The 21,143-nt window shown below is 55.1% G+C and overlaps 8 protein-coding genes across 8 annotated transcripts; 4 read left to right on the top strand and 4 right to left on the bottom strand.

Annotated features, from left to right (window-relative positions):
• Positions 1-543: 543 nt before the first annotated feature.
• BU26DRAFT_557953 (cytochrome P450) lies at positions 544-2,251 on the top strand (the record flags this gene model as incomplete). The annotated part of the gene is made up of 3 exons (XM_033832511.1): positions 544-630; positions 677-1,306; positions 1,358-2,251. 3 exons carry the CDS (start codon positions 544-546, stop codon positions 2,249-2,251), a joined length of 1,611 nt encoding a protein of 536 aa, XP_033691512.1.
• Positions 2,252-3,076: 825 nt separating this feature from the next.
• Positions 3,077-3,859, top strand: BU26DRAFT_389987 (uncharacterized protein; the record flags this gene model as incomplete). Its single annotated transcript, XM_033822689.1, has 2 exons — positions 3,077-3,144; positions 3,223-3,859. Coding segments are annotated over 2 exons (705 nt in total), but the record flags the coding sequence as incomplete, so codon positions are not given.
• A 1,605-nt stretch (positions 3,860-5,464) lies between these two features.
• On the top strand, positions 5,465-6,624 carry BU26DRAFT_23475 (uncharacterized protein). The gene is made up of 4 exons (XM_033820928.1): positions 5,465-5,563; positions 5,615-5,668; positions 5,721-6,018; positions 6,072-6,624. Exons 1-4 carry the CDS (start codon positions 5,549-5,551, stop codon positions 6,509-6,511), a joined length of 807 nt encoding a protein of 268 aa, XP_033691510.1. The 5' UTR covers positions 5,465-5,548; the 3' UTR covers positions 6,512-6,624.
• A 1,375-nt stretch (positions 6,625-7,999) lies between these two features.
• Positions 8,000-10,794, top strand: BU26DRAFT_513316 (S-adenosyl-L-methionine-dependent methyltransferase). The gene is made up of 11 exons (XM_033827597.1): positions 8,000-8,206; positions 8,284-8,330; positions 8,386-8,465; positions 8,518-8,540; positions 8,600-8,618; positions 8,799-8,907; positions 9,060-9,116; positions 9,162-9,179; positions 9,230-9,367; positions 9,419-9,844; positions 9,918-10,794. The coding sequence occupies exons 1-11, from the start codon at positions 8,120-8,122 to the stop codon at positions 10,534-10,536; spliced, it is 1,623 nt and encodes a 540-aa protein (XP_033691509.1). The 5' UTR covers positions 8,000-8,119; the 3' UTR covers positions 10,537-10,794.
• Positions 10,795-11,055: 261 nt separating this feature from the next.
• BU26DRAFT_23418 (uncharacterized protein) lies at positions 11,056-15,089 on the bottom strand. Its single transcript, XM_033820919.1, has 2 exons — positions 14,184-15,089; positions 11,056-14,137 (listed from the first exon to the last, which is right to left on the bottom strand). Exons 1-2 carry the CDS (start codon positions 14,807-14,809, stop codon positions 11,266-11,268), a joined length of 3,498 nt encoding a protein of 1,165 aa, XP_033691508.1. The 5' UTR covers positions 14,810-15,089; the 3' UTR covers positions 11,056-11,265.
• Positions 15,090-15,369: 280 nt separating this feature from the next.
• BU26DRAFT_413592 (Nucleotidylyl transferase) lies at positions 15,370-16,287 on the bottom strand (the record flags this gene model as incomplete). Its single annotated transcript, XM_033823026.1, has 1 exon — positions 15,370-16,287. One exon carries the CDS (start codon positions 16,285-16,287, stop codon positions 15,370-15,372), a length of 918 nt encoding a protein of 305 aa, XP_033691507.1.
• Positions 16,288-16,496: 209 nt separating this feature from the next.
• BU26DRAFT_513314 (uncharacterized protein) lies at positions 16,497-19,340 on the bottom strand. Its single transcript, XM_033827596.1, has one exon. The coding sequence runs from the start codon at positions 19,110-19,112 to the stop codon at positions 16,668-16,670; it is 2,445 nt and encodes an 814-aa protein (XP_033691506.1). The 5' UTR covers positions 19,113-19,340; the 3' UTR covers positions 16,497-16,667.
• A 195-nt stretch (positions 19,341-19,535) lies between these two features.
• On the bottom strand, positions 19,536-20,588 carry BU26DRAFT_599179 (uncharacterized protein; the record flags this gene model as incomplete). Its single annotated transcript, XM_033835080.1, has 1 exon — positions 19,536-20,588. Exon 1 carries the CDS (start codon positions 20,523-20,525, stop codon positions 19,536-19,538), a length of 990 nt encoding a protein of 329 aa, XP_033691505.1. The 5' UTR covers positions 20,526-20,588.
• Between the last annotated feature and the right edge of the window lie 555 nt (positions 20,589-21,143).

Below are 21,143 nucleotides of genomic sequence, written 5' to 3'. Positions count from 1 at the left end.
GTTGCCGTCCGTGTTATATTCTGTCGGAAACTGGGGCAATGGGTGAGCTAGATCGGAGTGACCCGGTGCGCGGCTGCTTAGCACCGAGGCCCGGTAAAGCTGGTACATCGTACACAAGCGTCTCCATCCGTCCCATACATCGCTATCTCAATGGTTCAGACTAATCATGCTCCAATAGCCGCCTAAGACCCCAATATCCGCCGCACGTGACGGTATCATTGTGTCGAACCCCGATAGCCGGCACTAGCCGTAGCAATCCGAGCCATATACCCTCGACTCCCGTTTGCTGACGGCGTGCAGCCGACCAAACTTCAACAAGTCGAACTCTTTGCTAAGATGACGTTGCTGATGCTGCTGGCATTTCAAGGAACGGCGGATGGAAATGGAAGGCTGTCAGTATTTATGGTGGGATGACTTGCGCTTTGGCGGGCTTTGTCTCATCCATACGATTGTTATCGCCGTCCTTGGAGCAATCGAGCACATTTCAACTGCTAAGATTGAAACACTTCGATTTCATGGTAGATTCATAGAACACTTTCCATAATGGAATTTCTGATGAGCGTCGCTCGTATGCTCCTAACCTCCCCTCTTCTCCTACTGGTCTCCGTCTTCGGAGTCCTGATATTCTATGTACACATATCCTCTCCAAATTCCGCGTCCGAACTAACAATCCTAGATTTCGGTCATAGTAATCTACCGCCTAACTTTACACCCTCTCGCCCGCTATCCCGGGCCCCGTCTCGCCGCCATCACCGACATCTACCTAACCTACTACGCCTACCGCGGCTCGCGACACCTCTGCTTCCACCGCGCACACGAGCGCTACGGTCCCTACGTACGGATAGGCCCCAACACGCTCTCCATCAATACCGTCACCGGTCTAAAAACCATCTACGGGTTCCGCGCCAATGTCCGCAAAGCTGACTTCTACACAGCTTTTCCTGCGAACAAGAAGACGGTCAATGTGCACAGCAGTATTGATAAGATGCAGCATGCGCGGAAGAGGAGGGTGATGAGCCACGCATTCTCGGACAGCGCGATTAAGAGCCTGGAAAGGTATATCCTGGCGAACGTGAGGACGGCTTGTCGGTTGCTGGGCGAGTCGAAAAATGGTGCCGGTGTAGGCGAACAGAAGGGGGATGAGAAAGGATGGAACGATGCCTGGAATGTGGCGAACTGGTGCAACTGGTTGGTCTTCGATATCATGGGGGACTTGGTGTTTGGGAAGGCGTTCGGGATGTTGGAGAGTCCAGCCAATCGGTTCGCGGTCGACCTGGTGGGGAACGCGGCGCATCGACATTTGATCGTAAGTTCTGTCTTCAGCTTGAACAGCCGACTTCCGTACTGATGTTGTTAGTGCGGAACCCATCTTACGATCCACAAGTGGCACCTTGATAAGATACTGTTCCACAAGATCGCTGCTCAGCGCGGCCAGTACATGCAGTATAGCAAGTCGCAGGCCATGGAGAGGACCAAGCTGGGCGTCGATGTCGACCGGAAGGACTTCTTCTACCACCTACTGAACGCCAAAGACCCGGAGACCGGGAAGGGCTTCAGCATGGATGAGCTGTGGGGCGAGTCGAATCTTTTGATCATCGCCGGATCAGACACCACATCCACGGCTATGGCGGCAACGTTCTTCTACCTGGCCCACAATCCCACGGCGCTACAGAAATTGTGCAAAGAGATCCGCGATACTTTCTCTGACGTCGAGGAGATTGTATCGGGACAGAAGCTGAGTGGCTGCTTGTATCTTCGCGCCTGTATTGATGAGTCAATGCGCATGACACCTCCCGTTGCTGGCGCACTCCCTAGGCAAGTCCTGCTAGGCGGCATCGACATCGATGGGCACCACATCCCAGCAGGCGTTGACGTCGGCGTCCCGCATTATGCCATCCACCACAACTCTAACTACTATCCTCGCCCGTTTGACTACGTTCCCGAGCGTTGGCTATCGGATTCTACTGCCAACCCTCTGCATGCAAAGCTCTCGGACGCGCTTTCAGCCTTCTGTCCATTCAGTATTGGTCCAAGAGGATGCATCGGCAAGGGATTGGCGTACGTGGAGTTGACTGTGACGATTGCGAGGGTATTGTTCTTGTATGACCTGAGACTGGCTCCAGGGACCACATTGGGAGGAGGAGGCAAGGACCTGGAGGTTGGAAGGACAAGAGCGACAGAGTATCAAATCGAAGATAGGTTTGCGAGTATGAAGGATGGGCCGGTATTGCAATTTCGGGCGAAGATTTAAGAATGTTGCTCGCTCTAAGGGGTCAAAGACGTCTGGAAAGTGATGGAGCCCGTATTAGCGCATGGAGCTGAGTCGCCGTATTGCGATCGGTAGTATTTCTTGAATACGGATTCTCAGTATTTGCGTTCTTCCCATTTCTCCCAATTGCTGCTTTGGCTGAGCTAGGCCAATCATGTTTCCGGATCCCCATTACGTTAGATGGCGAACCTGCTGTCTGCACCATCAAATGACGGCCTAAGGAAAGCTGTCTGTGGGTCGTGTCGCGGACTACTTCCGCTTCCCGTAGGCTCGAGTTGCAACTTAAGTCGTGTTTCCATCGGCATCTTTAAGACACAAAAGCCCCCAAAAGCATGCATGGAAGGGGTTGAATTACAACGCTGTAGTCATTGTTGCAGCGACGTGCACGAAGAGATGTATCGCTTCCGAGGTTGTTTATCGATAAGGAACGCGACGAGGCTTGCCGGTGGAACTTCAGCTTTTTCCGTCTCTCGTCGCATCCACACCAACCTATTACTTCGACTTCCATCGACTCTCATTACCCCAATTACCTGTTTGAAGTCCATATTCTGTTCTCTTTAGATTGCCATGGCGTTGGCCCGGGCTTGCTCACTCGGACGCTCTCTTTTCTCTAGGGGTCCATCCTCGCGCGTTGTCAGCTCCGTGTTTCTGTCCACACGAGTCACAGTCCCATATCGCCAATTCGTATCAAGCTCACAGTTATTGCAAGAGTCTCTACAGCACGAACCGTCTCGCTCTCAAACCGATATTCCACCATCGGTGCTTTCAGATGCACAGCGAAGCAGGAACGCACAATCCGTGGCAGTCCTCAGAGTGCCAAAGCGTGCTACACGGGCAGAGGTTGAAGCAGTTTTCAAAAATGCTGGACTAGAGGTGTAGGTTCGATCTCAGAGTCGCCATTTCCAACACTCGGAAGTTGCTCGTCACATGCAGTTAAGCTAACAACTAACCAGGGCCGAACTGGAGATGATGATATGCCGCTTTACCTTCTATAACGATTGCTTTTGCGTTGTAAAACTCGCGAATGAGCAACAAGCGGAGCGAGCCGTCCAGCTCCTCAACGGAAACATGTCCCTTGGGGCGCCCATCATCACTAGGCCTCTGGACCCAGGCTTTGTCTGGGGCACGAGGCGAACCGTCGAAGGTGTGGTCGGACGCCACGTTTTCTACGACGATGACGGAATCACCACGGCTATCAATCCGATCCTGGAGGGGCGGCGCATCCAGCTCAGGGTGAAGACGCCGGGTTGGGGAGAAACGACCGTCAGCAACCGAATTCGCGAAAGCCGCGAAGTCATCAAGCGCCATTTCTCCAAGTTTGGGCTCGAGTCTATTGGGGCCATAGCGCCGAACTATGGTGACATGAAGCTGCATCCGAGATTCCTTACCTTTATGGACTTTACGACCAAAGAAGGCGCCGAGGAGGCCCAGCGCACGATGCACGACACCGAGATCGAAGGCCGCAAAGTCTGGCTTATGGATTGCGATATTACGCCGTGGAAAGCGTACCAGATTGGTCGAGTGGATGCGCGGAGGCTGGCGGATTTGCAGGAGAAGGGTCTAGCACCGACGGAAATCGACGAAGAGAAGTGCTCGAAGCCTCATACGAAGTCCTGGATGGGACAATCACAGAAGCGCGTTTCGACCAAGCCGAGGAAAGAAAGTGCATAGCAAGCCCATTGATCAGAGATGACGAGTATGTAAAACAGAAGAGGGTGCATGAGACACCCGTGGGCCTGCATTATGGAGCTTATGGGTCGATAGACGATAACCTTGTATTATTAGAGGAAGTGGACTAGCTGTATCATACCATGTATTACTGGACCGGGTGCCTTGGACTATCTATTTCTCGAGCTGGGTCTACCGGTATGTCAAGCACAGCCCCATGTGAATTGGCTGAGTATGCATAGACTGACCTATCTGGAGTTCTAGATCATCTCTGTAGGAAAGAGGACACAAAACTTGCATAAATCTCCGGCGTACGCATATATCGCTCCCGTATCACGGGCAGGTCGCCATTACGCCCTTCATCCGCTGATTGTTTCAATTTAGCGGTCTATCAAGCTCCTCTGTTATCGAGAATAGGGAGTGTTTGAGTGTTCTCGTGAACGAAAGTTCCAAGGTCCTCGTCGCGAGCTACTCCTGAATGGACTAGGCCGCTTTAGATGCCTGTTTCAGAACCCGTCGCTGTCACATCTGCACACTTCGTAAAACCCTCAATACCACCGTCTAATCTCCAACCCCGGTGTAAATTTGCCGATGACCACACGACCGTCTCCGATGTGCTTCGGTTTGTCCTCCCGCGACACGCGGAAGCACCGTTCCATCCCACCGACGCCAGCCGTCCTTTCAACGATCCATCCAACACTCCGATATCTGTTGAGCGGTACTTTTAAAGCAAATGCATGAATCTCTAAGGCCTCTTTTTCTTCAATGCGTGCTGAACCTGAACGGCTCATCAACTTTCGGCCTCTCGGTCACCAAGGTATGCATTCAAGCTGCTGGAAGTTCGCCGACTGTGTACCCTCGATGGGATGCCCCGGAGAGGCCATGAACGAAATAATACAAGGCTGCAGGCTAAGACCTAATGGCGTATTCTCCGCAAGCTTTCCCGCCTTTGATATGCGGCTACGGGCTGTACATTCCAGTAGCGCACCACCACAACCCTCACCTCATTACAAGTAGCGGCTCGCTCTGTTCACCAAGAGCTTCCTACATGCCCGCCCCCCAAATCCAGCTCTGCAACCGCCTCCCCATCCGGTGAGACACGAGCTCAAGGCATCGAATCACGATCGTAGACTCCACTTCGCCAACCAATCAGGACTCGCTACGTTGAGCATCCCAATCATCACCGGGTCACCGCACTTTACATGCATGCGAAGCCACCTAAGCCCAACACAGCGCGCGGCACCCAAAACAGCACTAAATTTGTTTAAATGCAAGGTTGCCCCAGATTTCGAGATCTCGAGCAACAAAATGGCGGACGTACCACTGCCCACGACGTATCGTGAGCGGCTGGCACAGTTCAAGATTTTGGAGGAGAGGAGGTTTGAGCTGATTGAGGTGAGATGTTTTCCTTTTCCCAGGTCGCAATCGGCAGGAGAAAAATGACGTCTAGGAACGGGACTGACTCAAGATGCACGCGAAAAGGAGTTACTGGACAAGCTTGAGAAGACCGAAGCGAGGCTCGCACAGACGGAACTCGACCTCAACTCGGAGCAGAATGTTCGACGGACACTCCAGGCTGAGGTTGTAGAAGCGAAAGAACGGGAAAATGCGATGGCTCAGAGACAGGTTGGATCCCTCTTGCAGGTCGCGAGGACTTCCACGTTGACACGTTGTTAGGCGCGACGGCCATTTGCTCTCGTACTTGTTGACGCGGACGCCGATGGGTTCATGGTTAGTGGATTCAACTTACTGAGGCGCTGCTACCAGGTGCTGATATACCCAGTTTCAAGACAAGTATGTTACTCGAAGAGCTCAGGGTGGTGAAGCTCTTGCCGACGAGCTTTTGATTCGGTCGCGAGAATACCTTCGACCCCAATACCAAGACGCCGACGCATTGGATATCGTAGTACGGGTGTACGCGAACTTGGAAGGCATGGCGAACTACCTTGTCAGGCAAGACAAGGTGCGAAATCTGGGCCAGCTTCGTGCATTCGCGACAGGCTTCTGCGGGCGGATTTCCAGCTTTGACTTTGTCGATGTCGGGGTTGGCAAGGAAGGAAGCTCCGGGAGGAAAGTCAGGGGTAAGTCTACCATTGTGTCTCCCATGTGCGTTAATGAGCTTATGCCGTGCCAGAGAACCTGTCCTTCTATACCTCCAACACGCATCTTCGTCACGTAATCCTCGCTTGCTCGCCCGTCGACCTCCCTGTATCCATGCTCTCGGCGCTTCCGCTCGAAAAGATCACTCTTGTCGAATCTCATCCGCTTCCGACGGCTCTCACAACGCTTCCGCTGAAAGTGACCAGACTCACGACACTATTCCTACCGCCGCCGTCGCCAAAATCGCCGCGTCCACGAGGACGCAACGGGCCGCAGCTTCAGCTGATGCAGCAGGAAGACCCTGACGGCGGCGCAACGTGGCTAGTAATTCAGCCCGAGAGGAGCAAGTCGCAAGGCGCTGCGCTGAGGAGAAGAGGAGGTTCTGAGGATGGTGACTCGAGCCTGAGCATCTCTATCGGCCCCGATAATACCGTGAGCGTAGACAGTGGGCGGCGACGGCGTATCGTAGGGTGATAGCCCCGATAGGAAGGGAGAAGGGGACTACCTTGAGATACAAAAGCATGAGTGGACGTTATCGGAGTTGGTGTACACGGTCGCATGAATGGGCATAAATTGATAGATCGGGCATTTTTTTCAGCGTATCATTGGCATAGCGTTCTAGTTTACTCGTTGCAGTCTGGCATCAAAAGCTTGGTATTGTGGCTACGGCTACGGCTACGGCGTTGCACTCAAGTATGTCCTAGTGCTGTGATGAGGCGTGAATGTACCGACATGTGGAGCTTCCCGGCGGGACAGGATGCAGCGGAGGACTCGAAGGGAGCTGGAGCAAAGGGATAGCAGAGGGGTGAGGGCTACCAGAAGGAACACTAGCTATCCCGGCATTTCCAGGATCCTTCCAAGGCTGGGAGGCCCAACTCGCAGGGGATGGTGGGACGGGGATGAGCTCAAGCAGATCCAGAAATCGGAGAGACATCAAACTGATATATCCTGAATTCCAAGTGCCTGTGCATCGGTATGTGAACAGCCTGGTGGTCTCCATACCAGCCCCGGAGCCCTGCAGCCAACTATAATCACGTGATCATATGGATAGAGGCATGACTAAAACCGCGGCTCGTCTGCTCGCTTCCCCCAACGTCAATCTTTCGATCCTTAACCCACCTGTTCACATGTGTTCCGCTGTCTTCCCACGTCCGACCACCCTCCCGTGAACAGGGCACGGAAAGACCTGCCCCTCTTAGTTCTCCACCGCGGGCCACCGAGCACGAGCAACATCGTGCAGGCTCAATCCGCGCTGCCAAGCATCGACAACGGTCCAACAAGCCAATGAGGGCCGCAATGCGAGATCGCTAAGGCAGCGGATATGAGAGGTGGCGTACAACCCGCGCGGCTCGGGTCCTTACCCGCCAGCTCTCTCGCACGAAACAGGACGGCTATCCCCGCGCAAGCCAGTCGCACAAGGAAGCCGAGATATAGCGGCTCGAGCACTGTGGACGATGGCTGGCGGGAAGATGGCCCGCTGTATTGCGGCACAAGGCGGAGTTCGGGCAGCAATCTAATGTGACGGTCGTAGGATCGGAAAGGCGACAGAGGTCCAGGTCAGCTTTCCCTAGCCATGTCTCGCAGTAGCGGTACATAGCTAGGTAGCGGAAGCGAGTGTGGAGATAGCGATAAGCACCTCATCTTCGAGCGTCAGCACCCACGTGTGAGCCCCTGCCGTGGGCTGCAAATAGCACCAGCGTCCTCGTGGGGTCCGGGGCCGTAAGGCATGGAAGCGCGTGCCCACGCCGACGCAGCGCTCATCTATCGCACTCGTATCTCCACGACGCCCGCGCCAGAGGATTGGTTGGCGGATTATCTGGCCCTCCTCCTGGCCACCGCGAGCGGCCTGCCCTATTTTGCCGGGCGAGCCTGCCTTCGTTTCCAGCGGCCTGGTACCGGCCGCCGGCGTGCCCCTCGGAGACGCGAGCACATACGATGGTGACATTCACGCACCAGGGCAGCAGATATTAGGCTAGCCTGCACGAGCAGTTGCTTTTCCCTTCTCCTCGACAAAGTTTTGCAGCGTCTCGCCGTCGTCGCGCCCCATCGTTTAGAACGTAGCTACGTACCCCCATCGCGATCATGTGTTCCCCCGGCGCCAATGCCAACGCCGGTGCCGCCAGCGACGGCGACACTATTGATAGCAGCGGCCCTTCGCTCGAAGTGGACGTGAGTACCCCGCCTGCCCGCCTTGGTGCTGTGCTATCTACTTAAGGTTTGCCGCAAACCGCTAACACCGCCTCCAGAGCGACCCGTCGGACAGAGACTCGGCCCTGGGCGACAATCAGTCTTCGTACGGGCCCACGCGCTCTCGCTGCTACTTCTTGCGCTCACGCTGCCTTCACCAGGTACACAATGTCAGCGACGTCTAGTGTCTACAACTTCCGCTACGAGAACGGCCGGCGCTACCATGCATACGCCGAAGGGAGTAAGCAAGCATCACACGCATCCTTCAGCGAGCTCCAGCTAATGATCGACAGAATACCCTGTGCCGAACGATGAGGTGCGTGCGGACTACGGCTGCATGAAATCCCACCATTTAGGCTAACATGCCGTTTCCAGATCGAGAAGGATAGACTGGGTAAGCTGACGCCCTTCCCTCTCTTCTGAATCCGAGCGAATCGCGCATCGCCTTGCAGGTAGCCAACAGTACGGTTGGATCGGCGCAGTCGGCCCGCTGTCAAGACCACTCATCAAACGACTGTTGGAAAGCGTCTCTTGAAGGGGACCATGTGCTCAAGAACAGGCTGACTTAGCTTAGATCTCCAACACCAGGCTTTCCGGTTGACCCTCGACGGCAGGCTCTACTGCGCTCCCATCGCGAAAGACATCCAACATGTTTTGGATGTCGGCTGCGGCACTGGCATATGGTAAAGCTCCTATCCAGAAAGCCTATAGCCCTCGGCTATCCGATACCTCCTTGCCTCGATCAAGCCTCTGCAAAGCGGATTAGACATTGAGAGCGCGGGGTCACAGTTCCTAGCTTCCATGATCTCGCTAACATTCTGTCTTCGACGAACAGGACGATTGAATTCGCAGATGATCATCCGTCAGCCCAAGTGATAGGAACGGATTTAAGGTATGTAACTATCTCCCCTAAAGGTGCCTCGCTAACAAGAGCCAGTCCAATCCAGCCAACAGCGTCAGTAACTTCGACCAAAACCCATTCGAGGAGACATCTAAAAAAGACAGCGTACCGCCCAACTGCTCCTTCCTCATCGATGACTGCGACCAAGACTGGATATTCCACAACCAGTTCGACTACATCCACACGCGAGCCATGGTCGCAGCCATCAAGAACTGGGACCGTTTCTTCGAACAAGCATACGCGTACTATTCTCCCCCACCATTACCAATATCAAAAAGCTAATCCCCTCCCAGCAACCTCAAGCCCGGCGGCTGGATCGAATGCCAAGAAATTTCCTTCCCCGCCCTCTGCATGGACTCCTCTCTCACCCCCGAAACCTCGCCCATCCTGCGCTGGTCCTCGCTCTTCATTGAAGCAGCCGCAAAAACCGGTCTCGACGCCACAGCGCCCTCAAATCTCGCCGCAAAACTGCGTGCTGCGGGCTTCGTCGACATCCACGCCAAGTGCTACAAGTGGCCGATTGGGCGTTGGGCAAAAGGCGCGAAGCTGAAGCTCCTGGGCTACTATGTGTATGAGGATGTGCTGGACTGGCTGCCGAGCAGTGCTTTGGGCCTGTTTACCAGGGTGCTCAAGTGGAGTAGGGAGGAGGTGGAGGTCTTTCTGGCCGAGTGTAGGAGGGAGTTGAAGGATAGGAAGGATCGGCATTTTTATGCGAATACGTGAGTCCAGTCCATCCATCCCTTGTTACCCCTCTGCTGCTGCATAGAATAACAGCTAATGCTCTCATCTCAGATACTTCTGGACCGCACGCAAAGCCGAGGACGCTTCTACCGCGCATCTCAACAACGACTTCACCAAGGACGAAGAGCAGATCGAGACGGACGAAGGATCGCAGGCCTCCGCCGATCCAAGGGAAATGCTAACAAACGAGGAAGACGTCCTGCCAACAACAACCCAGGATCCAGCAGATGCCGCTGCACCGGTGCCTTCACCCGGCGCACTCGTAGACCCCACCGCCGAACTCTCCCTCGCCACGCCACCAGCACAAGAAGAGAAAGGCGAGGACTCTTCGCCACCACAGCAAACAGCTCCATCCGACCCCTCCCGACGCTCAGCCCTGAGCATCGAGGAGATACTAAACCCTACTCCCCCTGCAACCTCCTCCTCCTCCGAAACCCAACCCCCTCAAAGCTCGCAGACAACTCTCGTCGAGAACGCGCATCCGACACCGACACCGACACCGACGACGCATTCCGAATCAGGAGAATCAGGCGCAACACGCATGTTCGCCAGCATCGCGGGAGAAGCTAAAACAGTACCGCACGAGGATAAGGATACTCCACCCGCCGTCGCCATCGAAGGAGGAGTCCTTGAGAAAGAGACGGAGAAGGAGAAGGAGACCAAGCAATAGTACGTTGCGCTTTGATGAACGCCTGGCGTCTGTCGCGCGCGCAGCTTAAGAAGCGCGGGAGCCGTACTGCCACAGGGGGGGGCCGTGTAGCCCGAGGTGTCATGAGTAGTAGTAGTCGTAGTCCGAGTCCATGGTTCTTTCCAATACCCCCTACTTCTCTACTTACTTCGAAAGTCCGGTCGATTAACGCGGCCATGTTGCTTGTAGACGTCCTTGCAAGGCGGAGCCGTATATCACAAAGGAATGACTATATTTCACTTATGATTTTATTAAATGTGACTTGCCCCTTGGTGCACCAGTGGTGCCCTGCATGTGAAGGGCGAGCGTTTTGGCTGAACTGGCAGCATTTCACACTAAACCTTCAACTCTGGGCGAGGAGTGAAGACTGGATGCCGCCTAGACGGTTCGACGAGATCATAACTAGGTACGCCGTCCTCTTTCCGCGGATCTACTCGCTTACCTTTCTTTGCATCACTTATGGAGTATCGCAAGCGTCCAGCCCCTTGTTAGCACGCGGCCTTTTAGTACTCATACATTCTCTATTCAATATCCCCAGACTATCAGATAGCTCATCCAAGTGAGAAGGCCACTTCTCGTGCTTACCGCTCTTCCCTCGACGTCGCGTCCATACAATGTTCTCAGACCGATACTACATACTCGCATACCATCCCTCCCACCGCCACTCACCGCCACTCACCACCACTCACCACATTACACATTACATCCTCCTCACAACGCCGTAATTCCCTGGTTCTCCTTCTGACTCTCCACTCTCATCAAGCTCAACACCCTCTCTCGCTCTGTATTCTCCTGCTCCTTGTACATATTGATCAAGTCCATCGTACTCCTACGCACGCTCACGATGCTCCGCGCCTCCATACCCACTTCATCATCCCCTGCAGACACGAAGCTCGGTTTGGCACTGGTGCGACTGACGACGCTGAGGCGACTCATTCGACTCGCATTGCGAGAATGCCTCGAAAAGCGGGCAGGCACGGTGCGTGAACGCAAGGACGCGCGTCTGCTCTCAAAAGAGTGGCGTGACGGCACGCCGAAGTCCTCGAGCCCAAAGTCGGCTTCCGTGCTTGCGCGCGGGAAGGCCGGGATGAATGACTCGTAGTATGTGGACATAACGCGAGCTGTGTCTTTTGAGTGCTCCTCTTCAACCTGACCGTCAAGCCTGGCCATCGAAGAATTCCGACGAGCCTTGTCGCTGTTGACAGCACGAAGTGTCGCCAGAGAGTTCCCGTCTTTCAGCTTGCCTTTGCCCTTCCTATCGCCAACACCGTACTCCTCCTGTTCGCCTTGTGACTCGTTACTACCGCCGCTATGCTCTCCATTTCTTTCGTCAATCGGTCCCCGCATCCAAACCTGCGGTAGCATCTCCAGCTCGGGATGTTCCAGGGTCCCGCCCGTGGTGATCGAGCTTCGATGCCCACGTCCGTGCTTCGAAAACTCGATGCTTTGGCTCCTGAACATCCTGGTATAGTTCTTGAAGAATGTCTTGCCGAAGGTCATGGAGTGGCTCTTTGCCATCCGAGTATTTCCAATTCGTTTCTTCCGCTTCTTCTCGCCTCGAAGTAGAGGTGGCGAAGGAAGGCGAGCAGTGGGGTCTATCAGGTCGTCATCTGGATCGCTGTCTTTCCCCATGGCGAACTTGATGGCTGCTTCCAGTGCAAAATCGCGAGCGTCGACGTTGTCAAGGTGGCCAGCAGAAAGGGTTCGTTCGGGGCGCGTGTGGGATGGGTAGCGTCCCCATGCACCAACAGTCTCAGCCACATCGGTTTGCTTATCGAAGCACGCCTGCACTTCCCGACTTGGGCTGATATCGTCCATGTCCCTTCCGATAAAGGCAGTCCGTCTCGAAAAAAGCGAAGGAGGGTATTCCGGGCCAGGCTTGCCAGGCGCCGGCGGATCTAGGACTGGGGCCGAGAAGCGCTTCGCCGGAATCAACTTTCTCGATGAAGCCTGTTCTTCTTCATTACTGTGCATTGACCTCGCGACGCTTCCGCTCCGCTCTCGAAACGGACTGCTCTGAGTGACAAGGTCCTTGTTCTCCGACAGAAACATACATGCGCGCTCATCTTGGTAGTTCTGCAATGCTCGCTCCCACACCGGGCTCGCCTTTTTGTCCTTTCCCAAAGCTGCTTGCTCGGCCTGTATACTCACCATAGACTTTGATAACCGACGTTCGCGTTGCGCGCCTGCACGAGGAGTCTCCAGGGAACCATCCACAGCAATTTCTGGTGCATCGGATCTGAGATTTGCTTCGCTTTGGCTGCGCATGCTGCTTCGTTTAGGGTTGAGGAATCTCATGATAGAAGCTGATTGCATGACTTTCTTCTTGGGCGGTGATGGGCTGAATTCTTCACGGAATTTAGACTTCTTAGTGCTCGCGACGCTATTGTTCCGTGCCAGCCGCGCGGATTCTGTCGAGCGCCGATTGCTCATGGGTATACTAGGTTTGTCGTGAAGGTTTGTGAGGCCATGTCGCCGGATTGGCCTGGGGGTTTCTTCGTTGTCGGTAGGGAACGAGTGTGATCGCCTCGGTTTTGTGAGATCAACAGAGGAGTCCTTCGAAGCGTGGTGTCGAGTGGCGGTCTTCGATAGATTGATCATCGACTCGCCAAAGCTGTCAGGCGGACTCTGAGGTCGACTAGAGTAGACGGAAGACTTATCCTCTCGAAACTCATGAGGAACTACCCGGCCCCATCTCCCAGGAACCTTGGAGCTAGCAAACCCGGAGCTTGACGTCTGTCTCACATGCCGGCTAAGCTGCTTCTGCCCCTGGGAAACACGACTCAGGTCCGAGACAGAGCGGTCACGAAAGGTACGAGGTAGATTCGGCAGCTCAGGCGCATCAGCGAGATTGTCCCACGAGAGCAGTGAGCCGGAGCGTAGATGGTGCGAGATGCGCATGCTATACAGGTGGACCGATCGTCGAGGATTATCCTCTTCATCGTCGTCCTGGGTTTGCTTCACCGTATCCTGCGGAGCAGGCGGGGCGTTCTCTGGAGCTGTGCCTCTGATGGAGGCTGAAGTGCGCGGTGTTGTTAACGAGGTGGGTTCCTGTACGCGAATTTGCACGACAGTAACCGGGGTGGAAGGATCCTTGTCGGTGCTCTGGGTAGCCGTTGTCCGCTGAGGGGCTTCAGGATCCATTACCGCAGCCTTCGCAGTCGCCTCGGTGTACTGGCTTCCAGCCTTGCTTCCGGTGGATTGAGAACCCACGTGCACCTTCAAGGAGCGCTTAGAAGGCTGTGGAGTAACATGTCGAGGAGGAACAGGGAACTGCGAAAGACGAAGGCTCTCGCTCAAAGCGACCGACCATGGCACGCCTTCCTGATCGTGTGTCTTGAGACTCGGCAACCGAAGAGGCGAGAGCGGCGACAATGCTGGAAGGTCGATGGATGTAGCAGAGTGAGAACGTCTGAGTCTGCGCTCGGCGGGCTTGGACCGGTCGGCGTGGAGGTTAGGTGTACTGAAAACCTGGCTGAAGCGGGCAGAGAGCGTCTGTGGGTGTCGAATCTGGTATGGCTGCACATCACGGCCAAGGTCCGAGCTGTTGCGCCCTTTAGACGATGAGCCCGGCGTTGCTTTGCTGCTAATGTAAGCGAAGTCGAGGAGTAATCCGGCATACAACGAACCTTGCAGTCGATGGCGTCCACTCGATGCTATGCAAACTCGGTCTCGTGTTCGGCGTCCTCTTTCCGATATTCTTCGCAATATCATCCAGCACCTGAGCATCTGAATCATAGCCACCTTCATCCGGCTTCTTGTCACTGAGCAGGTCCTTCCTCAGATCGTCCTTGGTAATCTTGAGCTGCACGTTGGGCCCGTCCTTCGGTTGTTTGAGCACCGTGTCTGGGTTATCATCAGCCGGAGGACGCTTCTTCGCACCGGTAACCTTCGAGGGGTTGTCCGAGGGCTTCTTAGATAAGTCCCTGGAGAACTTCCGCCGGATCAGGGAGTGCATGCTCTTCATCTTGTGGAGCGAGTGCAGGCTGTACACCGAAGGCCGAGTGAAGTGTGTGCGGCCGGCCTTTGCTGGGGACGCCTGGCCCGCTCCATTGTTCTTTGCGTTGTCGAAGATCTGCTGGAGTTCGTGGAGGTCTTCCGATCTGGTGCTCGTGACGTGGGAGTTTGGGGACGTGGAACCCTTCGATAGAAGAGGTCGTTTCGCCGGCGTGGCCTCGGTGACGCGGACGTTGGGGAGCTCTGGAGAGTCTGCTCGGCCCTCCTGCTCGGCCGTACAGCATAGCTTGGAGGCCATGTTGCCGAAGGGGGGAGTGTGGTTTGTTTTGAGACTCTGAAAGGTCTTGACTGTAGGTCCACGCCCACGCGGAGTACTTGCCGCAGCCTCAACTGGATGACAAACAGGACCAGAACATGACAAGGAGGGGGAAATCGCTACAAAGCGAGCAGAATAAAGCAGTACAAAGTGACCAAGGCGAAACAAAGATGGAGACGCGAGACAGTTGTATGAGGAGAGAAGGCATATCAGGCGATGCGTACCGTACGATGTTTCCCCACCGCACCTTCGCAAACCAGAAAGAGCGAAGGGCTTATCATGGAAACAGCCAGGAATGCAGCTTTCTGCCGAGCACCGTCGCGTTTACCGTGCTTATTCTCCATAGCACAAGTAGGCTTGTCCTGATGGCAGGAGGAAAGGACGCAGCCCGACGGTGCCAGAAGGAGTGCACGGCAACCCGACCTCGGGAAGAAATCGTGTCCGAGCGTGGACTACCCTTCCTGGCACATGCCATATAACCTCAATTGGGCCGTATATGTGGGCTCAGGTGGAAGGAAATTGTCATCCTCCGATACCACCGCTCACTCCATCGTCTTCTTCCCACTGGCGTCCTCACTGTACAATGCCTGATCCCTAATCCAGGCCGATACCCCCTCCGTGCAAAGCTTACCGACTTCGCCCCAATTACCCTCCTTGGCCGCTTTTCGAACTCTCGTCGAGCTAATACCAACACTCGCCCCGCCCTCAACCATATCAATGTTCTCACTCCACCCCGACTCGAACCCTTCCTTCTCCAGCTCGCCGTCCTTCAACCTCTCTAGATATCTCTGCTGCTCCTCGGCCGTGCCAAACTCGCTCGACGACTTGTCGTTCGGATCAAACGGCCGTTGTGTGACCCTCAGCTTGTGGCTGGCTGAGAAGAAGGGCCTGAGAGCCGAGAGCGGTGGACTGTGTTTGGAGTAGTATTTCGGATTGCAGAAGCGTATGAGTGTATCGTAGCCGACGAGGTGGACGTGGACGGGGTTCGAGGCGTAGAAGGGAAGCGTGGATTCGGAGATCGCGACTGATTTGTCGGTATAGTACGGTTCTTTCGTGAGGCCGATGTCTATAGAAACATCTGCAAGGTCCGAGCCCGAAGGCTCCGACATCTTTAGCGCGCGAGCCACGTCTTCGGCGAAGATTGTCATTAGCGCAATCCTCTGCACGAAGCTGGCAGGACTCGGTGCCTTATCCGCATTATGCGTGCTGAATAGCAACAATAGTCTATGTGGCTTCGCTTCCGAGGGCGCAGGATGCTTCAATGCGGACGTAGCGAGGGCGAAATGCGCGAGAGAGGGCGGATTAAACGAGGAATCGAGGATGTAGAGTGTCCTGGGCTGGTTCGCGGTGGGATTCACCGTTCGCACGACGCGGAATTTGGACGGCGACGATGTGAAGGAGTTCAGCGCCAATTCGAGATCGGGAAGGAGAGATCTTAGCGCCGCTATTCGCGAGGCCATATCGTCCATTGCGGGAATGGGAGTGGTTCGAAGCGTGTAGCTTGAGCTCCACAGAGTGTGGACGACCACAACTCAGACGTCATCGCACGGACCACTCTCACGAGTCGTGTAGTGCACGGTGTCTTGCTCTTCCAATGACGGAGCAGGCCAACACTCTGTTACCTCGGAGGTACAAATGCCGAAGAGGGCGTCGAATGACCGTTTAACCATGGGCATCAAAATACTGTATTATACAAGCACGAGCATACATACAATCTACCAAATATGAACCCAAAGGGGTACTAAAGACATGCCGCTGCGTATGCTACCAAGATCATGAGCAAGGACCCAGAAAACGCCATGCCGTACGCTCGTTATCAACATTCCATCTCCATCGGCCCTTAATCCACAATCTCCCCAGCATCGTCTAGCCGCTCCTGGATCAGGTCCACCTGTTTGACCGGATGCAACAACACGGCAGGAAGACACATGCGTCCCTCACCAGCCAGCTCTTCCTCTTCGCCGCCATCATTATCGACCTTATATCCTAGCCATCTCTTCCAGAGATTTGGTGCGAAGCCTGCATGATAGTACCACGTCGTTCCCAAGAAGTTATGTTGTCTCTCGTCAGAGAAGACCGACAGTCGAGCACCGCCCGATGCGCCGTTCCGCCCGTTGTTGAAGATGGCAGCGAGGTACTGCGCAGGCCACTTGCGGTCGATGAAGACAGGGTGCGGTGCATACACGGCTTTCAGACCGTGATGCAGGGCGCAGGATGCGGGCCACATCTCGGAGAACATTGTATGGCGATGGATAGATTGCTCGCGGTGCATAGTCTCGAGGAGGCGGCGGGAGAGACGGCCGGAAGTGTTAATAGCGGTTCGGCGGGGAGGAAAGCCTTGCGAGCGATTGTAACCTGTGACGTCTTCGGCGAGGATCCAGTTCGTGTGGTCGGGATCAAAGAGCGGGTTCAGCACGATCAGATCAGCGGGCTCGTCAACGCCCCATTCATACTTGTCTTCCGTTATGCCGGTGGGCGGCTTGACGGCGTCATCAATCTCAATGTCGGGGTAGTCGAGTGGAAGCTCTGGGCCCCAGATCGGTTTCTCCGGCTTCTGGGTCTCAGGTTCAGGCATGTGCGGATTCGGAGGAAGATGTGACGACCATGCGTTCGCCTTACTATTAGTGCCATGCTCCGTCTGAACACGCACCATCTGAGAGAAGTCTTCCCAGGAGCCGTGCACAGCAGGGACATAGAAGCGTGAGCTACGCTCCCAGAGACCTTTGCGGGGTTGCTTATCAGCCCATTCGCCGATTTGCTTGAATAAATGGTAGTAGTGGCCTGTGTATCGGACATCCATTTCCCAGTGCCAGAAGTAGTCGAACTCGGGGTGCTGGTGGGCAAAATACGTCACAGGCATGTACGTACTGCGGTACGCCCCATGGACGGGGAGATTGCGGTACATGGAGTCTTCGACGCCGCCGTAGATGAGGCCCATCTGTCGCTCGGACCAGAGCGTCCCCATACCCGCGAATTCCTCCGGTAGGGCATTCTTCAGAACCTCTTGATATACTTCCTCCTCGGCCCATATTTGCTTGTTGTCGTCCTTGACGTGGATCAGGAAATGCACTTGGTATTCACCACCGGATGCGATGCTGAGTTCCGAAATGAGGGCGCGCAAATACATGATGTCTTCATCGTCGTAGTTATACCCAGTCCACGTCCTGATGAGCACTGCAGTTCGTGGTAAGAGCTTGTTGTATTGCGCTTTCGGTTGGACGCGGACAGTGTCATTGGGATATCTCTTCTCTTCTCCGTCACTCTCCAGGGTTTCGGCATCCGGTCCCTTCGTCGCCATAGATTGGAAGAAGTGGTTGCGGCCTCTGGGCATGGCCTTGAAGCGTCCTTTGTTCTTCTCCAAGCAGCGATCCAGAACTTCACCCCACTTGACCTCCCGAAAGTCAACTTCGGGTGTCTCGGCCCAGACCTCCTCAATGCCTTCTCGGTCGCCTTCCATGGCAGCACCTGTACCTCCACGCCTCTTCGAGTAGCCCATTCCGTACGGGCCTAGCCGACCGAAGCGCTCGAAGCAGACATCGTTGCGCAACCCAAGCAAATCGTATGAGCCCATGATATTGTCCGGCATTCCCTCCGTCACCCCTTCATACACGCGTAACGACGGGATGGTAACCGTCTCATTCGCGTCAAGATAGCACGTCTCCACCGGGCCGTACGTGTCCACATAGCCCAAGCTCTTATAGTCTGGATAGGGATTAAAGGCCACCGGTGGCGGGATATTCCCACCCTCCTTGCGCTTCTCCTTCGGCGCATCCTTCTTGACTTCGTCGGCTGGCATCTCTGGGTCAATATCCTCCTTCCTCGGGTACTCTGGCGCATTCTTCTCCCTACTTATCAGCGTCCGGATCCCGCCATGATACCTCTTGAGGAACGGGAAGCTCTCCCACACCGGCGGCGGAGGAGGTTGTTTGTGCAGTCCCAATTCTGCTGCCCGTATCGACGCCCAGCTTCGATTCAGGAGAAAGAACATGAATAGGAGCAGCGTGCTCCCTACTGCCAGTCCGAGGTACCGAGAGAATGCCCGTGGATTTCGATAGCTGTATGCGCTCACCGTCGGCCGTGATATTGATCGCTTGCGCGGCGCGTGTACGCCGGAGGATACTCGCGATGAGTAGGGGGAGGATGTGGCGGAGGAGACATAGCTGTCGTCGTCGTCGCTGTCGTAGCGCTTCTCGTTGTAGTCGGCGTCCTCGAGGTCGTGCGAGGGCACCTGGTTGTAGGAATGCAGCTTCCGCTTCGCCACCGCGAGCGGGCGGAAGCCTAACATTGCTTCGGGCTCTCAACTGTCGCACAGGTGCTATGTCATGCGCTGTACGCGATTCCGCGGGAACGGGGGAAAGGGGTGCGAGGAATGCGGTGGCCGATGACTTGTGAATTAGGATCGCGGTGCGGTGGCTTGGGAAACGAGCAGACAGGGCACTTCGTGATGAGAGAAGGGTATCAAAGCTCGTAACAATGTCGTAGGGGGAAAGACAGTGCGGCGCGAGTGTGCGAGACTGCGCGAGGGGAAGTTCGCCGTGAAGCAGCGCGGAGCGCCAAGCCAAAAACACGCCGTCGGTTGGCACGGCAGCGCAGTGGGGACACTATGTTTCTTATCCTGGTGAAAAGCGATCAATCAACGACGGCGGATAGCACGCCTCCCATTGCTCAGGTTTCAAGGCCGTCTAGATCGCAACGGGGGGACTCTTCCCTATGGCTTGGAAGAAACCAACATGAGGACCCAGAAACTCCCAAGCACCACCACCCACCCAACAGCTCCAACCAAATAATTTCTCGTCCCCGTCACATATCTCTGCTTCCTCACTTCGACCCTTCTTCTCCACGACGCAAAACTCCACTCCTCTCTCTTCTCCCCAATACAAAGTTCGATATCTCCTGTCTCCTCTTCCCCCTCTTCGTCGTCACTATCCGAATCTTCATATCTATCCTGGTCTCGACCCCCGCACTGCTCGCACTCTTCCCTCTCGACCCCTTCATCCCTCTCACACCTCATCTTATCTACATAGCTACTACACGACTCCCAATAATCCGTACAAACAGCACGGACTTCCCAGCCCGGCCTAATCCTCGCCTCCCAGTCCCCAGCCATGATCTCCATCCCTTCCTTCTCGTCCCATAATTGCACATGCAGCAGCCCATCGCTGTCCAGCAACTCCTCAACCAACGTCTCCATATTCCTCCACCTCCTATACACATCGAAGTCCAGGTCGTACGCATAAGTCGCGTCTTCGAAGTCGAAGGTGCACAGAATCGGCTTTGGCGGCGGTACTGGCTCCTTGGACGAGACCGCTACTATGCCTTTATCGCAGTCTTCATCCGGCCAGACGTTGGTCGACGACGGCGACGACGACGCAGCTCCGCATTCTAACTCCCACCATTCCGCTTCGACTCTGCGTTTCCTGTGTATCTGCCACCACGGGCGCCAACTCCATACCCTGTCAGTCTTCCACCAGCGCCATGTACGCGTAGTCTTGGTATGACCGCTCCGAATGGCGGACCGTGTTTCGATCTCAGGCGAGCAAGGAAGTGACGATGCCGGCGTTGAGACCTTACTTGCAGGGGACGAAGTGGGTTCGGAGGAGACGATACTCGCCGTGGAAGAGGAAGACGGATAGCATACGACGGCTGACACCTCCGCCTGGCTAGCGGGGATGGATAGACTAGAAGTGCGAGATGGCATGGCTGGCCCTTCTCAAGCCCTCAAAAAAAAAAAAGGACGCAACTTCCAAGGTCTGAACTCCAGCAAGCCAGAAACCGGCTTGAGACAAATAGATATCAGGACGCCCAACACATGACATCTTCGAGCAACGTATCTACGTAGACTAATGCCCATAAACACTCCATCTCCACATCTAGCCTCCACACCATGGTGCTAGCGCTCAAGCACAAGCACCCAGTTACAAAAATATCATTGAGCCTCAGGCTTCGTGCCGTCCTCGAGATGACGCGCTCTGGAGCTCACATTCTACCTTCTCGAAGAAAGACAATGCGAAGATCCTGTCGGTCGCCGGACGGGTGTAATGTGACAGAGTGATAGTGCTACACGGCATTCTCAACCTGCTTGGTGCCGCGTGCCGTCTCTCATCCGTCACCTTCTCATACCCATCAATGGATATTCGGCGCATCTAACACGTGCGTATGACAGGTGTCAAAAGAGCTTGATTGTAGGCCTTAGCAACCTCTGGCGTTACTTTGCCACGGATGTTCGGATGGGAAAAAGGGAACGGGAATTGTGGCAGGAACATATCACAGAAACAAATAGTAGCAACTATCGAAGGTGTTGAACTTCATTTTTACT

This window comes from Trematosphaeria pertusa (genome assembly GCF_010094035.1).
Source record: "Trematosphaeria pertusa strain CBS 122368 unplaced genomic scaffold BU26scaffold_1, whole genome shotgun sequence".
NCBI lineage: Eukaryota > Fungi > Ascomycota > Dothideomycetes > Pleosporales > Trematosphaeriaceae > Trematosphaeria > Trematosphaeria pertusa.
Note: the sequence above shows the minus strand (reverse complement) of the source record. Positions and strands in the feature narration are given on the sequence as shown.